General features: G+C 53.0%; 1 protein-coding gene and 2 non-coding genes across 13 annotated transcripts in view; all 3 read right to left on the bottom strand.

The window, feature by feature from the left end:
• Prrc2b (proline rich coiled-coil 2B) overlaps window positions 1–17,993 on the bottom strand; it is an 80,314-nt gene continuing 62,321 nt past the window's right edge. For 4 of the 11 annotated variants that reach the window (XM_038336160.1, XM_042055426.1, XM_038336163.1 and 1 more), the window contains 16 exons: window positions 17,534–17,688; window positions 16,959–17,092; window positions 16,384–16,525; window positions 14,865–14,947; window positions 14,250–14,441; window positions 13,926–14,123; window positions 13,519–13,605; window positions 12,617–12,721; window positions 12,269–12,461; window positions 11,463–11,560; window positions 10,251–10,378; window positions 9,683–9,923; window positions 7,585–7,740; window positions 7,033–7,124; window positions 5,066–5,147; window positions 1–3,815 (listed from right to left, as the gene is read on the bottom strand). In XM_038336160.1, coding sequence (XP_038192088.1) covers window positions 3,684–3,815; window positions 5,066–5,147; window positions 7,033–7,124; window positions 7,585–7,740; window positions 9,683–9,923; window positions 10,251–10,378; window positions 11,463–11,560; window positions 12,269–12,461; window positions 12,617–12,721; window positions 13,519–13,605; window positions 13,926–14,123; window positions 14,250–14,441; window positions 14,865–14,947; window positions 16,384–16,525; window positions 16,959–17,092; window positions 17,534–17,688 — 2,218 coding nt within the window. In that variant the 3' untranslated portion in view covers window positions 1–3,683. The remainder of the gene's footprint in view (window positions 3,816–5,065; window positions 5,148–7,032; window positions 7,125–7,584; window positions 7,741–9,682; window positions 9,924–10,250; window positions 10,379–11,462; window positions 11,561–12,268; window positions 12,462–12,616; window positions 12,722–13,518; window positions 13,606–13,925; window positions 14,124–14,249; window positions 14,442–14,864; window positions 14,948–16,383; window positions 16,526–16,958; window positions 17,093–17,533; window positions 17,689–17,993) is intronic. The other 7 variants (XM_038336162.1, XM_042055428.1, XM_038336164.1 and 4 more) reach the window with 4 other exon arrangements.
• LOC119820085 lies at window positions 8,270–8,354 on the bottom strand. The gene has a single exon (XR_005286357.1). It is a non-coding gene; the product is annotated as a small nucleolar RNA SNORD62 (small nucleolar RNA).
• On the bottom strand, window positions 11,806–11,890 carry LOC119820084. The gene has a single exon (XR_005286356.1). It is a non-coding gene; the product is annotated as a small nucleolar RNA SNORD62 (small nucleolar RNA).

Here is a 17,993-nt window from a genome sequence, read left to right as displayed (position 1 = left end):
TGAGAAAGCATGGTTGGCTTTATTTTTTTATACTTTTTTATTTAAATAAGGAGAGTTCTTTCATACGGAAAGAGCTAGTACAATCACATATTTGAAAGGAGAAACAACAGGGACTGAACCGGAGGGAAGGGAAGGTGAATTCACCATTCCATTTCCCATCCAAGGTAAGAGGTTCCCCAAATCACGTCTAAACAAGCTGCACGGTACACCTTTAACATCGTCTGCCCTTTCAAATATCTGGTCTTAGTGAAGACAGAGGAAAGGCCAAAATAAAGAAAAAAGACCCTCAAAAAGAACAAAAACCCCCAAAACTTTTTCTACAAAGGGTATGAGGTTGAAAGCTGAGGGCACAGGACCCGTTTCAACAACTGAGGAGCCTTGCACAGAGCCTTCACGGGACTGCTGCTCCAGGATTGTGTGCCAGGAAGGGGCCTGGGGATGATGCAGGTCTGAAGCAGGTGGAAGCTGCAGGTGTCACGTGCCTGGAAAGTCACCAGTCAGAGCTGGTGGGCCTAGTGGAGAACACAGCCGATGACACGCTCATCCCCAACACAGGGCCCCTCTGTTCCAGATAACTTGTCTGAGGCAACGCACAAAGAAAGCTGACTTTCTGGAAGTCTCCATTTCCCACTCATCAAAGAATACAACAAAAGACACACTTTTGTGCCCTTGGTTGTGAACGATTCCTAAACAGGCCCTCTAAACCCAGGCTAGCATTGCTGGAAATGAGGGCAAATAGACCTTAATACCTGCCAGAGGGGGGACCCAATGTATGTCGGGAGGGGGTGGGGAAGTAGGCTTTAGCCAGAGTTGCCTCATGGCCTCAGCAGGCACTCTTGTGTCCTGAACTCTGAGGTCCAACATTCATGACGCCATCACACTTCCAGAGGACAGGAGAGTAATGTCGACACTGAGATGTCCCGGTAGCTCTAGCAGCAGGGGAGCAACCATGGCTCTAGAAATGAACCAGCTTTTCAGAATGTGTAATGCAGCCATCCTTTGTTTGCCCCCTAAGGAATCTAGACCCAGAAGTGTTCTGTGAACTCTGAATTTGAAAATGGTAAACTTGGGAATAAGACAAGGAAAGCAACTGTTAAGAAGCCATCTTCAACTGAACACACCATCAGGACCAACATGGTTGCCAAGCCATGGATTGTACCATCAGTGGCCCAACAAAGCTACCAGCAATTAGGAGGCAACTCCAGTAGGCAGGAGTAAATAATTCTGCCCTACCTCCACATATCTCAGCAGTAGAAAAGACAGGTGTGCTGGGTTTTGCCTGCTCCCACCAAAGGCCATGGCACCTAGACAGAACTCCTATGTTTTATCTATGATCTGAAGAGGGGGGTTTGAAACCAAAATAAGACCCCAAGTCCTATTAAACCTTGAGCTTGGTGCTAAAATCCACATGAAGAGATTTTGCACCTTAAAACGTCTTTGCACTAAGATCTTGGCTTGACCAGATCATACGAAAGGCAGGGATGTTTGGAGGCCTGAAGCCCGCCCCGTCCCCAGAGTCTTGCTGCAGATGTGCATCTCAGCGGGGAGGAGCCTGTAGCTGAGGTCAGAGGCGCGAGCACAACTTCACATGCAATCTCCTGCCTCCCTGCGCAGAGCAAGCAGACATCAGATAAACAGAGCAGTGGGACTTTACTTTTTTCTGTTCCATCTAGACCTACAACATCAATACATATAAATAAATTCTAGTGTTTCTTGTTTTTATTTGGGGTGGGAGGCAGGAGGGAGACAGAATGAGAGAAATGACTGGAAACAGGCAGCCTCCTAAGTTCCCTTCTCAAACAGGAAGCGCCGCCATTCTGACAGCAGGCTCCCAAAAGGGCACATTCTGAGTCTGTAACAGCGTCCTGGACTGTGAAATTCTGAAGGAGAAAGTGTTTGTTTCTTTTGACACATAATGCCCACCAGCATTAGGGGAGGTGGGTCTGGCCGCATTTCTAAGGACAGGTAAAGGTGACTGTGTGTGGCTTTTACTGAGATTTGGCAGTGGGGCAGAGGGCTCAATCACTGGGACAGTAACCAGATACTTCCAGGGTGAGGGGACAGCGGGTGAGGGACAAAGGCAGATCTGTGCCAGGGACTCTAAGTGGGCAGTGCTTTTTAGGAAGAGCCGGGACAAAGACGTGACTAAAGGTTGGAGGGCAGAGGCGAGAAGGGAAAGGAGCTGAGAGCTACAGATGCTTTTCACAGGCCTGCCCTGTCAGGTAACCCTAGGGACAGTGGAGCACTACCTGCTTTTGGGGGGGGGGGGGGGAAGAGTGGTGCTGACTGTGCTTCTTCCCAGCAGCTGGCAAGGCAGCATGCAGCCCCTGCAGGAGCACCCAAGATGCTTCTCTGTTCTCACAGCCATGGCGACACAGGCTTGTCCCAGCCCTGCTACCACTGTGAGTTCTGAGGCAGGTGGTCTCCAGCACCCCCCAGGTGGGTGATTAATTGGGAATCCCAAAGAGTATCTGAGCAGCTTGAAATCCCCCTTCACTTTTCTTTGAGGGACGGGATGATTTCCTTGTTCTCAGTGAGAGCAAGAAGCCCAGCACACAGGCGCTCACACAGAACCTTCTGCATGGGGCAGTACTAAGAAACCATCCTTTTAGGGAGGCTTCACTGGCTTCTCTGCAGGCCACTGTGCCTTCACCTTGCCAAGTTGTCTGAGGATAGGTTTCTTGGCATCCTACCTACCCTGCTCTGTTCCTCCGAATGAAGGCCATGAGGAATGTCCCATAGCTTTTTCTGCTGCAAACTCTAACAGGTGTCCATCTCTGTCCTACTGATTTTGGTGATAAGCTGTGAGGGATGACGGACAGGGATCCAGAGGGACACAGCAGGAAGAGGAAAGGAAGGGAGGAACACGGCCACTCAGATGGCTAAGGCATAGAGCCTCAAATGCACAGTCCCCTGGTGGGGTCTGTGGTTTGGTCACCTCTGCCAATGTTGACTGTAACTCCACAATTCCTCTCTGGTCCCCAACACTCAGTGTGTCCACTGACTTCAGAAGGGCCCAGAAAGATGATAATTCTTATGCTGAAACATCAACTCCAAGCCAGAGGCCGGAACTGAACTCAGATACCAACCTTATGGCACCGAAGGCAGTAAGGGGCCACCAGATAGACTAGTTACATCCTTACTAACTCCAAACGTTAGCCAACTGTGTGTGTACGTGCATATATGTGTGTGGACACGCTTAAGAATTACCTCTTAAGGTAGCATTGGGACATGTCAAACAGGACAGAGATAAAAGGAGACCACTGGGGACAGCAGAGCAGAGAGAGGACAGCAAGAAACATATAAAAGTTCAGCTATACAGACGTAGCTAGCATTTTGTTCTTCTTTCCCCTTTGTAAAAACCGTAGCTGCTTTTTAAAACAAAAAGCCTCCAGCTAAAATTAAAATGACCCTGCTGCCAAACCACTGTGCCTGGGGAACGGGGCGGGCGGGCGGGTCTGCACTGCGCAGGAGACTCACTCCACAGTCACTGGGCAGAGGGGTGGGAAGGAGGGAGTCTGCTCTTTTGTACCAAAGCAAGCACGTCGAGGCCATATATCCACGATGCGGGCTGGCTGACGATGGAACTTTCAGGAGCTTTCGGGAGCGGAAGAGAGCTCTGTCCAGGCTGGTGGTGGTGCACCACCCACCCTGTTAGGGTGAGGCAAAGATGCCAGGACCCTTCAGGCTTTGCTCTCCTCCACCTTGACCGCCCGAGGCTTGATTGCTCCGGTTCGCTTCATCTGGGAGGTGGCTGAGGAGGCCTCCTGCAGCTTCACGGTTCCCAGGCTGGATTTTTCATCCACTCGCTTTGCCTTTGGACAGATGGACAGGAAAATCAAAGTAACTGCAGGGCAAGATGTGTAGAGACCCCTCCCTCCCTGCTCCTGACCAAATGCTACCCTCAAAAGCCAAGGGAGGAGTCTGGCGTGTAGCCAGAACTGCCCAGCGACACCTCCCCCAGCCCCCAAAACAGGCACTGAGTACATGATTCAGAGGCAGGAAGACTCCGGGGTCTCTACAGAGAATTCAGCAGTAGCATATCCTGGGTGAAGCATTTCTGGTCCCAAGGCTGATGGGAAGAACCTTTCTGAATCAGTGTACCCCATGCCCCGCTGGTAAGCGAACAGCCCCTTCAGCAGACCAACCTACCCCTCAGGCCCATTCCCTGTAGAGGGATAGGGCCAACTTGGATTTCCCAGATCTTGGCCCATGGTTCAGACCCATCCCAAATGCCTCTGAATAACTACATTTCTTTTCCCCAGGTCCCAATTTGATCAAGACCCCCAAGCAGGGTTCCATCTGTCCGCTGCTCTGCACGGTGGAGTGACCACTGCAGGTCTGCTCCTCATTTGGTCTAAATTCTGGGAGGAAACTTTGTTGGGTGGTTTTCTGTCTTTTTGTCAGTGCCATGGACGGAATCCAGGGCCTCACATGTGCTAGGGAGGTGCTCTACCCCTGAGCTCTGGGTGAAAGGTTCAGAAACCATTCCGTAGTAGGTGTGTCCCACCAAGGAACCCTGGGAAAGAGGGGTGAAAAGAGAGCCATCACTCTCACACCTCCACCTGCCAGTGACAAATTTTCAAGCCCCAGCCCAGCTTTAGAGAAGGAAGAGAAAAGGGCCTACATGAAAAGACACTGAGGGATCCCCATAGTGGGGGAAGCTGCACCCCAACTATGATCCCACCCAGGCAGACAGAGACATGCTACACCACTCACTAAAGCTAGCACGCACACACACCCCAGCCTCTGAGCTAACCCAGGCCTAAACAGGTCTCCCAGAGCGCCATGACAGCCCCAAATGGCTGGGGATAGTACTCCTTCTGCCATCACCTCTCGTGGGAACCAGTATCTTCCCTTCTCCGCCGGACAAGGAATGATTCAGATACCCATCAAGAGAAATGATTTCGCCAGAAGGGACTCAGGTGGCCCAGCTCTAAGCACTAGGGCAGATTTCCCTATTTTTATTAAAAAGCATCCATCAGATGGACAGTCCCCTCTCCTATGGCACTGGGAGACAGGCCTAAGTGTCCAGGGCTGCAGGGTCTGGAAAGCCATCTTCTACCTGTTGAACGTAGTGTCCCTGCACAGAGCCCATGTTAACTGCTGATCCAGAGGGCTTCCCACTGGGGCTAGCAGAGCTAGGCCTGAAAAAACCAAAGGCAGGGTTGAGAATACACACGTGTCACCACAGAGATGGAGTCAAAGCCTAGCAGCACACAGAGGCAGATCGAGCCAGGGAGGGCCCTCTGGTCAGAGGCCCTAGCAGACAGGAAACAGAGACCTGAGACAGTTGAGAACACAGGACGGGGAGAAGGGTGGTCACAAGTGTCCCTGGCACTTCCAAGAGACACACCCAGGAGAGGAAATGCAGCCCCTGCTGTGGCCGTCCTCAGGCTGTGGAGCATCTGGACTAGTGTAGTGCAGTGCCCAGATAAGGCTTCTAACCAGCACCAAGGAACTACAAGTTTCTCTACGAGTTTCTCATCGGCTTTCCGCCAGGGAAGGGGAGGAATCCACAACTGCTTTTAGTCCCTGAACCCCGTAGGTGTTTGAAGGGGCAAGGTCCTGTGTCAGAAAGAGTATAGGCAGATGTCAGTGAGTGTCTGGAGTGTGCAGCTGTGTGGTGCTGGGTACCACCACCCTGTTAAAAGCCACCTGTGGACAGCGTACCCCTGCAATTTCTGACCAAGGACTCCCTTTTTTGCAAGGCATGTAGACCTCAGTTGCCCCGTTTCTCAAAACCTTGGGAAACTATACAAGTCCCAGCAATCTCTCTGGTCACCATGATGTCTGTGACATGACACCCAACAGCCCCTCTACCTCTGAAGAGATAGTTCTTAGGACCTCAGAGATACCCCACTATGAAGACTCAAATCCCACAGACAGTTAACATGGTATTTACATGTGACCTAGCCATGTTCTCCAATAAGCTCTCGTTTGGTAATAGGTCTCATGAGTTCGAGTAAGCATATGCTCTACACTGACCCACAACACGCAGTTCCTCCTATATACTTGAAAACTCCTCTCTAGACTGCGTACCAACACTATGTAGACAGTACGTACACTATATTGCTTAGCAATGAGAACAAAAAACCATTTTTGGTCCCATCCCCTCCCAAATATTTCCAATCTGCATATAGAGAGCCAACAGTTTCTTCTGAGGACGAAGCTGCTTCCCTACTATACCCAGGGTACTGCAATCACACTGGGCAGGCAGAACTACAGTGTGCGCTCCTTTCTGAAGCTTCCTTCCCCCTCCCTCCACGCACACTGTGCTGGGCTGTCCTCCACACAGCTCTGCTAAATGGACCTGCTGCCAGGTAATGGCAGCAAAACTAAATGCGCTCATGCACAAACAAAAAGAAGCCGCAACAGCAAGAACACAGAATAAGAGGAATGGGGGTGTCCATCGACCCCCCTTTTGTGGAGGTGACACAACGGGAGTAAGGTCCCACCCAGCCGAGTGTCAGGTCAAACAGTCATGGTGCAGGCAGGACTCTGCCTGCAGACTGTGTTGAACTGCAGGTGTGTCTGTCCCGTTCTGTGTGTAAACACAAGGCACCAGGCTGCACACACCATCAGGCCCAGGGCTAGAGCTATGTCCCTAACCCAGCATGGGGACCAGGAGCACCCACACAACCCAGATACCTCTGAATCAGGCCAAGGAGAACATGGGTGGTTACTAAGGAAAACAGTGGGCACCAGTCTGTGTTATGGGAAGAAAGACCACCCACACCCAGCACTAGAATGTTCTTTTAGAGGGGTCAGAGGGTAAGCTTGGATAAGAAACCTTGGGGCTGAGGCTGACACCCCTCTCACTCCTCTGAACATCTTACTCTGCAGATCAAACCCGGCTTCCCTAGGACTCCCTCTGCCACAGTTAACTAAAGCACAGCACGCTACATGCCGCAGTGATGCCAGGGTATGCGAAGGGGCCATGCTGCAGTGCTGCTGTCATTCTCCTCAGACACAAGGGAGCGACTTATCGAAGACCTAGCAGTGGGCTCCACCCCCAGGGTTCATCTTTACCTGTAGGCTTGCGGGGATGGTGCGGAGCCTCCGGAAGGAACATTCTGTTTACTGTCGGCAAAGTGGAAGCCTTTCAGCTCCATCTGAGCGGACTAGAGTAGTCAAGAAGCAACACGGTCACTCAGCAGCCCAGAGACAGCCTATCCCACAGTGGTCACAACCCCAACCAGGCTCAAGGGATGGCTGTCTCCTACTGCCGTTGTTTCTTTCTCTGTGGGCCATCACCGAGATACCAGCCACATCAGAGCTCCAGCGACCTGATAAGAACTGCAGACTCCTGTGTTTATTCAAGAGTCTGGGTCCTGCATCTGTGGTGGCTCCAAGTGGCTCCTCCCCATTGGCTGAGCAGTGGCTGCACACTGTTCACATGCCAGAACCTGTCTTCCTGACTAGTTTATATATACACACACGCAAGGAGCCTCTGGCATCTGGGACTCTGCAGACCTTGCAATGTGAGAAAGCCACATGAGGTTGGGAGCCTGAACTCTCTGTAATCAGCTCTACTCTAGAAGTCTCATTTGAACAGAGCCCCCATTCTGGAACCACCTTTACCTCTCTGCTGGTATTGAGGACCGGTGGTTGGGAGCCAGGTGGAGGAATCCTTCGGGGGGCCCCAACAGAGAGACTCTGTCCTGGAGGCAGCTGAATCGACTGTGGCAGGATCAGTGGCTGCTGCCCGGAGCCATACCGAGGCAGTGGCATAGTGAGCTGTTGGGTCACAGGACAGTCAAAGGGCAGAAGGATCCCGGGGAGAAAGCTAAAGCATGCAGGTGGGAGTGTGCGCAGCACTCCTGGGGGGGGGGTGTCAGGGAACCTGTAGGGGGCTGTGTGTCCTTGGCGCTTTCACCAAACAGACAAAGGATGTTGGGGAAGCCACAGGGTTAACCTGCAGCTTGAGCAGTGACAACAACGGAATACGTGACACATGTATCACGTCACATGGTCAGATGGCACTCAGAGTGCAGGCTTGCAGGGGAGGACAGCAGAGAGCTCCCCCAAGGGAAGCGGCTCAAGAAGTCTCTCCTTATGTCCTTGTGTGGCCCAAAGATGTAAGGCTCACTCTTCTGCACCAACAGTGGTAGAAAACAAGACCAAACTGGAGCCTCAGATACCCTTCTGGAGTATGCCAAGACAGCAGAAGAGCAGCTCCCACAGGGCCCAAGCGATCATAGAAAAGATTGGGGGAGGGGGAGGAGTGGGGTGGGTTAAGCACTGGGGCAGGGCTGGGCCATTTGGGTCTCTCAGTCTCTGTCCTCTTCATCTCCCTGCTTTGAGTCCACAGTGGAGGGTCAGAAGGATCTATTGGAACTGCATCACCGAGACTTGTGGTGGCACCAGGGCCTCAGAGCAGAGTCCAGCAGGGACAGATAAGTCAAGCAAGAGAGATGCCTGGGCTGCTATACTCACTGCAGTCTACTGGGGACCACAGGCAAAAGGGGCAAAGAGTTAAGTCCCTGTAGAGACAGCATGGCACGGGTAGTGAGGACGCATGTGACACAAACACCGAGTCTTTCCTACAGGCAGAGGTAGCAGGAGCACCTGAAGGACCAGCAGAGGCAATGACAGGAGTAGGATGGGGGATAATGGAGACTGATGAGCATGCTGGAGCTGCCGGTAGAAGACACGACACAGGGTTGTAGAAATGAATCTGGGAATGGGCAGTGCTTCCATGATGACCAGAAAGGAAAGCAAAGACAGGAATGAAGGTGACATCCACAATCAGACAGCAGCAGGGGCAGATGACGGAGAGAAGAGGGTGTGAGGAGAAAGGTGAGCTAGGGATAACAGTGTGAAGAAGATAACTTGACGAGTGGGGGCGACTGGGGGATGCTATAATGGGTGGCTGGGGTGCAGTCCAAAGAGGACGCTCAATTAGAGGCAGCACTGATAGGAAAGAGAAGGGTACTAGCCAGGGTGGCCTGCAGGATGAGGGGGGCTTCCTAGGAATAGGATGCTGCTGTGGGCCAGAAGCACACAGGCAGGGAGGTGTGACCACGGGCCTCTAAGGACCATCACCGCCTGTTTCTCTGGTGATGGGAAGCAAGGCAGTGGGGAGGGGGCAGCATGGGAGAAGCAGCAAGAAGTGGCTGTTCGGATGTAGGGTTGATGGCAGACAGAGGGAGTGCATGGCTCTGAGGGTCTACACCCTGGGGAGAAAACAAGCCATGCCACAGGGTTGAGAGGAGAGCTTGTTCCAGTAGTGTGGGGTTGAATTACTTGGAGTTGGATCACTGGGAGCTATTAGTCAGAAAGGTAGAGCTAGTGACTATGTATGACCAACACTGTGGGCATAGTCAAGGGCATCAAAATGGAGTTAAGAGGGTCAACCAGGAGCCCACAAGAAGGAAGGGCCCAATGACAGATTGGTCAGCAGGAAGCTCCAACATGCGGAGAGGGCATGCCTGCCATCTACGGCTCAGGCTCAGGCGGAGACTACAAGAAGGGAGGAACAAAGTCACCTGCCCCACTTCCGTTCTCACAGCCTCTATCTGGGGACTGTCTCTCCAACAGAGCTCTGAGGAAAGTTAGGTCAGCAGAACACAGTGGTGTGGGGACAAGGAGAAGAGCCTCTGCAGCAGTGAGATACATGACATCACGGGGCAGCTTAGAGAGTTGAGGAAGGCAGGGGCTTCAGAGAAACCAAACTGACCTGTGGAAGCTGGGAATCCAACATCTGGGAGGTACCCAAGCCGGTAGCCTGGCCGAGCTGGCCCTCATAGACCAGTGCCTGGTTTCCACTCATGGGCTGGTAGGGTGAGCCGGACTGTGGCTTCACCATTTCCAAGGGTTGTATGCCAGGAAACGCAGAGTAGGGGGGTTTCAAGGCCGTGCCCCCAGAGAGGATCATCGTGCTGGGCGGTGACAGGCTGGGATGCATGTACACCTGAGACCTGCAAAAGCCAGATGGAGGCCAGCTGTCGTCAGCACTGGTGAGCACAGTGACCGAGGGCTTGCGTACAGATCCGACTTCCCCAGGACACTATTCAGAGGGCCTGGATGAGCCCAACACTGCTGACCTGGGGACCATGGACACAACCAAGCTGTGGCAGGCCCAGGAAGATGCAATGATGCCCAAAGCTGAGGCGATTGTGCATACTGAGTGGGAGTGGGGTGTGGGGTAGGAGTTGGCACTGGGTAGGAGGGATGGGCACAGGAAGAACATTACCTGGCAAAGGAGCACAGGCAAGCACAGCAGGGAAGCACGGAGTCTCTCTCACCTGAAAGGCTGCAGTGAGCTGAAGATCTCCTGGGACTGGGAGACAGGGAGCCCACCCCTCAGCCCAAGCTGCGCCTGGGCCTGCAGAGATGTGTGGAGGGAGAGTGGGATCTGCTGGGCAGTAGCAGCCTGCAAAGAGGAACGAGGTTATGACTGCACTGAGCCCAACACACCTCCCCACCTCCACCTGCTCCTGCCTGTCAGCAAGGGTGAGTCCCAACACATCTGATCTGGCTTCCCACAGCCAAAGACCAGCAGCAAGGCAAGGCATGGTGGAGCCCTAACACTGGACAGTGCACGGTAGAAATGAATCCAGCCAGCCATATACGTCAATGGGGCGGACACGTCCAAGGTGGGTGTGGTGTCTCACGCTAGAAAACCTCTCTAAGCTCCAGGTCAGCTAGGGCTAAATATTGAGTTATACGTTAGCCTGGGACTAGAGATAAAAGATTCAAAAATCATAGGGGCTAGAAAAATGGCTCAGTGGTTAAAAGCACTTGTTCTTGCTGAAGACCTGGGTTCAGTTTTCAGCAGCCACATGACTGCTAACAACTGTCTGTAAATACAGTTTGGAGGATCTGATGCCGCCTTCTGGCCTCTGTTGGCAGTATATGCACATAGTGCACAGACAAACGTGCAAGCAAAACACCCATATCATAAACTGAAAACAACTCTTTAAAGAATAAAAGGGAGCACTAAGATTCATTAGTTGGATCAAAATCTTGGAAACTAATCACAACATGTCTTGAGAGCTGTGGACGGCCCCCATCCTATGGATCAAGACTCGCAGTAGGAAGGAATGCTGCCGTGGTGTATAGGAGGCCAGTATCAGTCTTTGGAGGAGGTTCCAAAACAGACTGGCCTTCAGCACAGACGGAATGTCAATCTTGTGCAAAGTCAACACCCTGCCTGTTTCCTAAAACTCCTTCTTTCTAATGCATCTGTGCCGAGACCCAGACTTTTCAGGACCCCTATAGCCAATGTGCCCCTACTGTAGCTGACCCAAGCTAAGAGAAGCAAGTAACAGTATCTGGGGTGTTTACTCCATGCCTCTTTCTCTCTCAGAGATTCTTTCTACAACACCTTCTGGGTGCTGTGGTCTGCCAGTGCTGGGGATCACATGGGGCAGAGGGCAAGATCACCAGCAAAGAAATGCAGAGAGACCAAAGGCACATTGTCTCTGACCTCTGGCCACTTGGCTTCCCACCCTCACCTGCTGGTAACTCTGCTGCTGAGGTATTGTTTGAGGAACCAGCCGGGGCTGACTTGCAAACACGTGGCCGTCCAGGTAAAGAGGTGGGAGGTGGTTGCCTGGAGGAAACAGAAGGCAGACAAGGAAGAAAAGGATCAAGTCTCCCCACTGCACATGGCCACATTCCCCAGGGGACTCAGTGGGGCTGAGGACACGTGTGAGCAGAGGCTGTGTGATTCTCTGCTGTAACACACACCTCAAGCAACCCAGGCAGTGCAGGAGCAGAGTTCCTAACCACTTAGCCACTCACCAGCAGGGCCAGGCTTTTGGGAGGGCTATTTACTATGGAAGAGAGCTGCTTGGGTCTCTCAGTCTCTGTCCTCTTCATCTCCCTGCTTTGAGTCCACAGTGGAGGGTCAGAAGGATCTATTGGAACTGCATCACTGAGACCTTGGCAGCTGGGCCCTCAAAATCCCCAGTAACAAGCATAATGACAGTAAAAGAAGCAAAATAGCTACCAGCAATGGGGGACCCGAGTTTAAGTCCTTGAGTCATGGGTGCAGTCACCCCGTGGCACAGGGTCACCAGCCTGCTTTATAGGAGAGGTGACATTAACCAGAGTCTGACTCAAAGCCGTGTCTCTGCTCACTCCTCTCTGGCCACTCCCTCCCTGTGGTAAAGCAATCCTTCCTCCCACAGCAGAGCACGTGGGAAGCTGTAACCCTGACTACAATCAAGCGTCACTCTGTGAGAGCAGAGCTGACAATCCAGCTTCTCTCCATAGCGAATGGAGAAGGCTCCCGAGCCTGGCTCAGGGGATTTGATACCTGGCATCGAAGCAGAAGGCGCTACAGAAGCCACAGGCATGGGTGGCATGGACACTCCACCAAAGGAGCTGTAGCTGACTCCGTTGGAGGCGCCCACAGAGGAAGGAGGCTGGATGCCCGAGCCTGCACCTCCTGGAGAGCTCTGCTCCGGCAAACTGGGGGAGTTTTCCCAAGCCTTGCGTGCAGACTCCATCTTTGGAAGCAAGAGGAGGGGAGGGATGCAAATTACTACTGGGGACAAAGGGGACAGTAGCAATCTAAGCCAGGTGCGCAGAAGGGTTCCCTCTGTACCTCGTCACAAGCTGAGGCACTGGTGAGGACCCTAGACCAGTTCAGGCCTGACTTTACCTTCAATGTGAGGTCTGCCGTGGGGAAAGACATGGGGGACAGGCCGATGGCTCTCTGGATGTGGTGATCCCGACGAAGGATGGGGATACTCTGCGTCAGTCCTGCCTGGAGAGGGAAGCAAGGAAGTCACGGGCACAGGCAGTGCTCAGGAATACGGGGTAGCTGCTCATCTGAACACCACCATGACCAGACTACCTAGAGCAGGCTGTGTAGTTCAGTGTCACCTCCACACCCACACCCACCCACCCACCCTCGCTACCAAGTACCTGGTTTGGCAGAAACCTAATGCCTGGCTTGGGAGATGGCCAGGTCCAGAGAGCAAAAGTGGTGACTGTTACTCTGGGCCCTCCTAACACAACACAGTGTGCAGTCACTGGACCAACCGTAGATTGCTGGGCTTATTAGCCAACTCTAACAATTCACTCAGGATTCCCTAAGTCAGGAGACCTGGCTAACAGTCTTTCAAACACATTGAACCCTAACTTTTCATTCAATGCCTGGCAATGTTCTCCAACCCTCTTGGGAATGTTGCCTGGGTGTCCTCCCTCATCCAGCAGATCTACAGAGGACAGATCAACGAATGCAGAAGCTGACCATTTTCCCAAGTAGCTCACAGGTTGAAGCTCCCTCTCCTGAGCACCAGTGCTTAACCATGGTTACCAGTCTGAGGACGGGCGCGTGTGGCTCAGTGTTAGAGCGCTTGCCTAGGCTCTCTCCCTATGGAGAGCAGTCTGCACCACAGCTGGCCCAACATGGAGACTGGAGCTAAGGAAGCCAAATAGCCCAGACTCTAAGAGGACTGATACCAGCTCTACCCAAAGGTCCCCAAACCTAGCAACAGTCCCACCACGGAGCGGCCAGTATGGGTGTGGGCAGAGCTGGAGGAGGACGGGCTGACTTACATTACTAGCCAAGACATCCTGAAGCTTGGCAACTGGATTCCCTACAGGACCAGAAGCAGAACCAGGTGGCAGGCTGAAATCAGAGTCCTAAAAGAGAAGGGTACACATTGTCTAAGCCCCGCCCAGCTCACCTTTCAAAACTGGGCCCACACCAATGAGGCTGTCCACTATGCAACACTCACCAGAGTTACAAGAGGGGTGACCACACACAAGAAAGGACGTCACCTGACTTGTCTCTGCCTACCCTGGTCATCCACAAAGAAATCCCATAATACCTGCCTATCCCTGACTCTGTACCAACACTCTTCCCAAAAGAATGCTCAGCTTCTATCTTTTTTTCCTCCAGGAGACAATCCTATTTGTCCACCTAAGCACAAAAGACCAAGCAGACTGAGAGTGAAGCTCACTTTGGGGCTGACTCCAAACTCAATGGGTGGCACAGGCAGCACGGAGTCCACATGAACCTCCACCCCGTTAACAGGCGGGACGACGGCCCCTTGCAGCCGCTCGGCCCCCTCCGAGCCCTTTCTGTTTTTCAGGGAGCGCTCATTGCCGATGGGTCCTGGTCTGTGCTCCTTGCTCTGTCCAGACCCCTGCTCTGTGTCCTGGGCGAGAAAGCAGAAAGGCTGAGACACACAGGCTTCCAGGTGCCCTTGGCATCAAGGAAGACAAGACAAAGAGAGGCCCCTTCCGCCCAGGCCCTGACCCCATGTAGGGGACTTTCAGGTTACCTTGTGCTCAGACTGCTTCTGAGCTTGGTCCTTGTGGCTGTCAGCCTTGGATTCTGTCAGGCCAGGTCCGCTCATCTCCTCTGGCTTGAGTGTACCATATGGAGAACTGCGCTGTGAGGAGGTCGCAGAGGATTCCCGAGACTCAGCACTCAAGTCAACTCCACTATCTCCCTGGCTGCTCTTAAAAGCCTGCTGTGCAAAGCACAAACTGGGTTAGAGCCCTGTCCCCAAAGGCAAAGCGCAAGCACCCGGGAGGCAAGCCTGTGTGCGGGCAGCACTGGCACTCCTCCCCTACCACCAACACCCACCACTCCAGTCCCAACCTGGTGACAGTGGCTGGCCCATGGCACATGCCCAGTTTAATGAAAGCATCAATGCCACTCAAGCTCGTGACCACCAGACACTGCATGGGCTGAGACAAGACTCCCAAAGGAATTTCACTCTAAGCATACAGGTGCCAGCTAAGACCAGCTCAAGGTGGCTTTCAATCCAGATGTCTCTGCTCACACAGGCACCACACAGAAATCAGAGACCAAGGCCAGCGAGGATGACAAGCTAGGGACCACAGCAGGGAACCCTGTAGCAGCAGGGCGTGTGGATGGTGGTGGCACTCACCTCTGAGGCGCCAGGCTCAGTGCTGCTGAAGGCAGTAACAGCTTTCCTCCATGAGTCGCTGGCTGCGCCCTGCACAGGGAGGGCTGCCAAGGAGAGGAGACAGAGTCAGGGCACCAGAGAGACAGGCAGTCTGGAAGACACAGGCTTATGAGTTCCCTTCCACTGGTGTGGACACCCACTGAAACAACAAGCTACGGACCCACGACCCAGGTGCTCTGCATTCCCTTTGTGACTGAACCTGATCCAGGCACTGCCGAGAGTTTCTCTCAACAACCTTCACATGGAAACAAACACACAAGTGAAAAACCCAAGCCTGCTCAAAATCTAACCCACTTTATACCGTTTTTGTTTAGTTTTTTTTTGCGGAGTGTGGAGGGGGGCGCCTCCATGGAGAAGGAAAGCTGTGTTTTAGACAGGGTCTTCTCTATAGGTCTGGCTGGAACTTGCAGACCTGCCTGTCTCTGCCTCCTGAGTGAGACTAAAGGTGTGTGCCCCACACCCATGCACTCCCTGGTTCTTCCTCCCTTCACCTCTCCACTGGACCTATGCAGACACCACCCTGAAGCAAAGCTGAGAGTCAGCAGCTTCTCTAAGTCTCTGAAAGGTCCAAGCAGACACATCTCAATTCAGTAAGCCCACAGACCTTTCCCATGCAACCAAAGCCAGAACCAGAGCCTAGAAAATGTCTATGCCTTCCGAAGCCACACACACAGGAGCCTGGTCTGGACAACAGCATTGCAGAGCCCTTGACTTCTCATAAGATGACTGCTCTTCGGTCTGCTGTATACTGCCATGCCCATCCGGCTGCTGGTGGTTTTAGGAACTTACTGCATATGCACACTGGCGATCCACTGGTGCCATGCTAAGTAAGGACTCAGCCACACCTCTACCCATTATTCTGTCTTTGATCAGGTAGAACACCATGTGGTATTGTTTTGCTAAATACTATATACAAAGTTTTCACCAGGAATATGAGGATGAGTGAAACTATGAAATACCAGACTTGCAGGAACTTAAGTCAGCCATGCGGCATTTGTCCCAGCCTGGAGTCAGCTACTGTTCTAGAGTGGGCTCTCCTAGCCCCTCTGCAAGCCACAGAAAACCTTCCAGTCAACTGCAATCTTCCAGTTCACAGCAGGCCCCACTCGAAGGAGGACTTCAAGAACAACTTCATCTGGAATGGCTTTGCATTTTAAATGGAAAGTTCAGAAGCACAGCTTTGAGTGGGACAATAAACAAAGAAAACTACTTCAAGGAAAGCACACTTACTTTTAGTCCCTAACCCCTCCTTGCCACCTGCCATCCTTCCTCTAGTTAAGGCTTGCTACTGGCTCTCCTAGTCTACTACCGTACTGGAACTAGGGATGTCAACCACCCATGAATTCTGCAGCAGCTGCCTCAGCGCCTCAATCCAGGTGAGGCTCAACACCAGCTCTGCCGGGGCCACTCATGCTCCAGGCTCAAAGGCGTGACTCTTGGAAACGAGCCCCGCCTTTTCTGAGCCGGGCACCCACCTCACCTTGACTGCCGCTCTCCCAGATCTCAGTGCCCAGGCTGCTGCCAGGCACGGCCACATCGCCTTGCTCCAGACACAGGCTATTCTGCTTTTTGGCAAACCGAGGAGGAATACGTGAAGAAAGGCCTCGACCTTTGACAGGGACCTAGGGAAAAGAAGAGGCTAATGCAGTCTAGCCTAAGACATGAGAGATGACTCATTCTCCTGGGAAAAGTGTCTTGGCTCACAACACCACTTGGACTAGCTTGAGATGCCTGACGCTTGTCTTCAAAACCTCAGACAGGCCCAGGTGCAGGCTCACAGGAAGAAGTACCGAGTCTCAAGCATTTTGGCACAGGGTTCTGGGCCCCTGACACTTACAGGAACAGGAGTCACCAAGCCAGACTGAGACATTGAAGAAAAGGGGTGCTGAGACCCGAGGTCACACTTTGGTTGTTAGACCCCGACAGGTCAGCCTCTTTGTGACCCCATCTCCTGCTGTCTGTCTGAGGACAGCAGTAGCAGGGTGGGAGGTAATGCGTGCCCAACTCTCTCCCTTCCTCTTCCACCCAGGCTGTCCTCTGGCCAGCGGCTCTCACCTGAGCAGCCTGTTCCTTCTTTCTTCTCTCCTCTTCCAGCAGGCGGCGCTGCTTCTTGGTCAGGACTTCAATGAAGCCTTCGCCCACCATGGAGCCCACTTCACTCTCCTCCCCAGGGCTGTCAATGATGGCATCTGAACCACAAGTCACAAGAAAGAACAGGTGAGTCATGCTCCAGGCACCTGGAACCCAGCACACGCCTAGCTCACAAGTCCACTTACCAAAGAGCAACCTCACTGGTGCCTATGGAAGCCTGGGCAGGGTGCTCCACCCTTCTCTTGCCCAACTGCCTGGAGACATGGCAAGCACAACCCAGAGGTGCTCAGGCACCATGATGGAGAAAACAGTCTTTAAAGACACGGACTCATAGACCCAGTTCTGTTTATTGCCAGCCATGTGGCCTTGAACATGCCACAGAGCGGGAGCCTCGGGCACCCCCTTTAAATCTGGGAAGTCACACAGATCTGGGTTCAGCAAGGCTAGGCGTGTCCTAAGACAGGGTCCCAGCTGTTCTGCACTTTCCCTCACTTCCAAAGCCCAGGTCAAACTGCTTCCGGGCCTCTTCCTGCTCTCACCAGCCCTCTGGGCAGCTAAGGCGGCCTCCTTCTCTGCTTTCTTACTGGTGGCTTCAGGACTGTCGGAGCTGGCATGAGTAGTCCGCTCCAAGGCATAAGATGAGTGGCTGCCACCGCTGCAACCAAGGCCTCCAGGCAAAACCTCTTCTGGAGACCTGCAAAGGAAGGGGAAGCTCATGAGTTCACCATCACTCAAAGGTGAGGAAAGAGAGATGAGAAAAAACCCCAATGCACAAGTCCCACACACAGACACAGCAGCTATCTAGCTCCAGTTCCTCCTGCTGAGCCTTCAAGGGTCAAGAAGGCCTGCCGACAGTACATGCTACGTGCTGGTTCAGTTCTGTGGGCCAGGGCTCCACCTCAACAGGGGAAGGCGGCTGTCAGCATCCCCTCCCAGCTTTCCAGCCCCGGCCCCTCCACTGCAGGCAGCCTGCAGGAGACTGCAGTGGGGAGAAGAGGC

This window comes from Arvicola amphibius, chromosome 7 (assembly GCF_903992535.2).
Source record: "Arvicola amphibius chromosome 7, mArvAmp1.2, whole genome shotgun sequence".
Classification (NCBI taxonomy): domain Eukaryota; kingdom Metazoa; phylum Chordata; class Mammalia; order Rodentia; family Cricetidae; genus Arvicola; species Arvicola amphibius.
The sequence above is the reverse complement of the archived record's forward strand: the minus strand, read 5'-3'. Positions and strand labels throughout refer to the sequence as shown.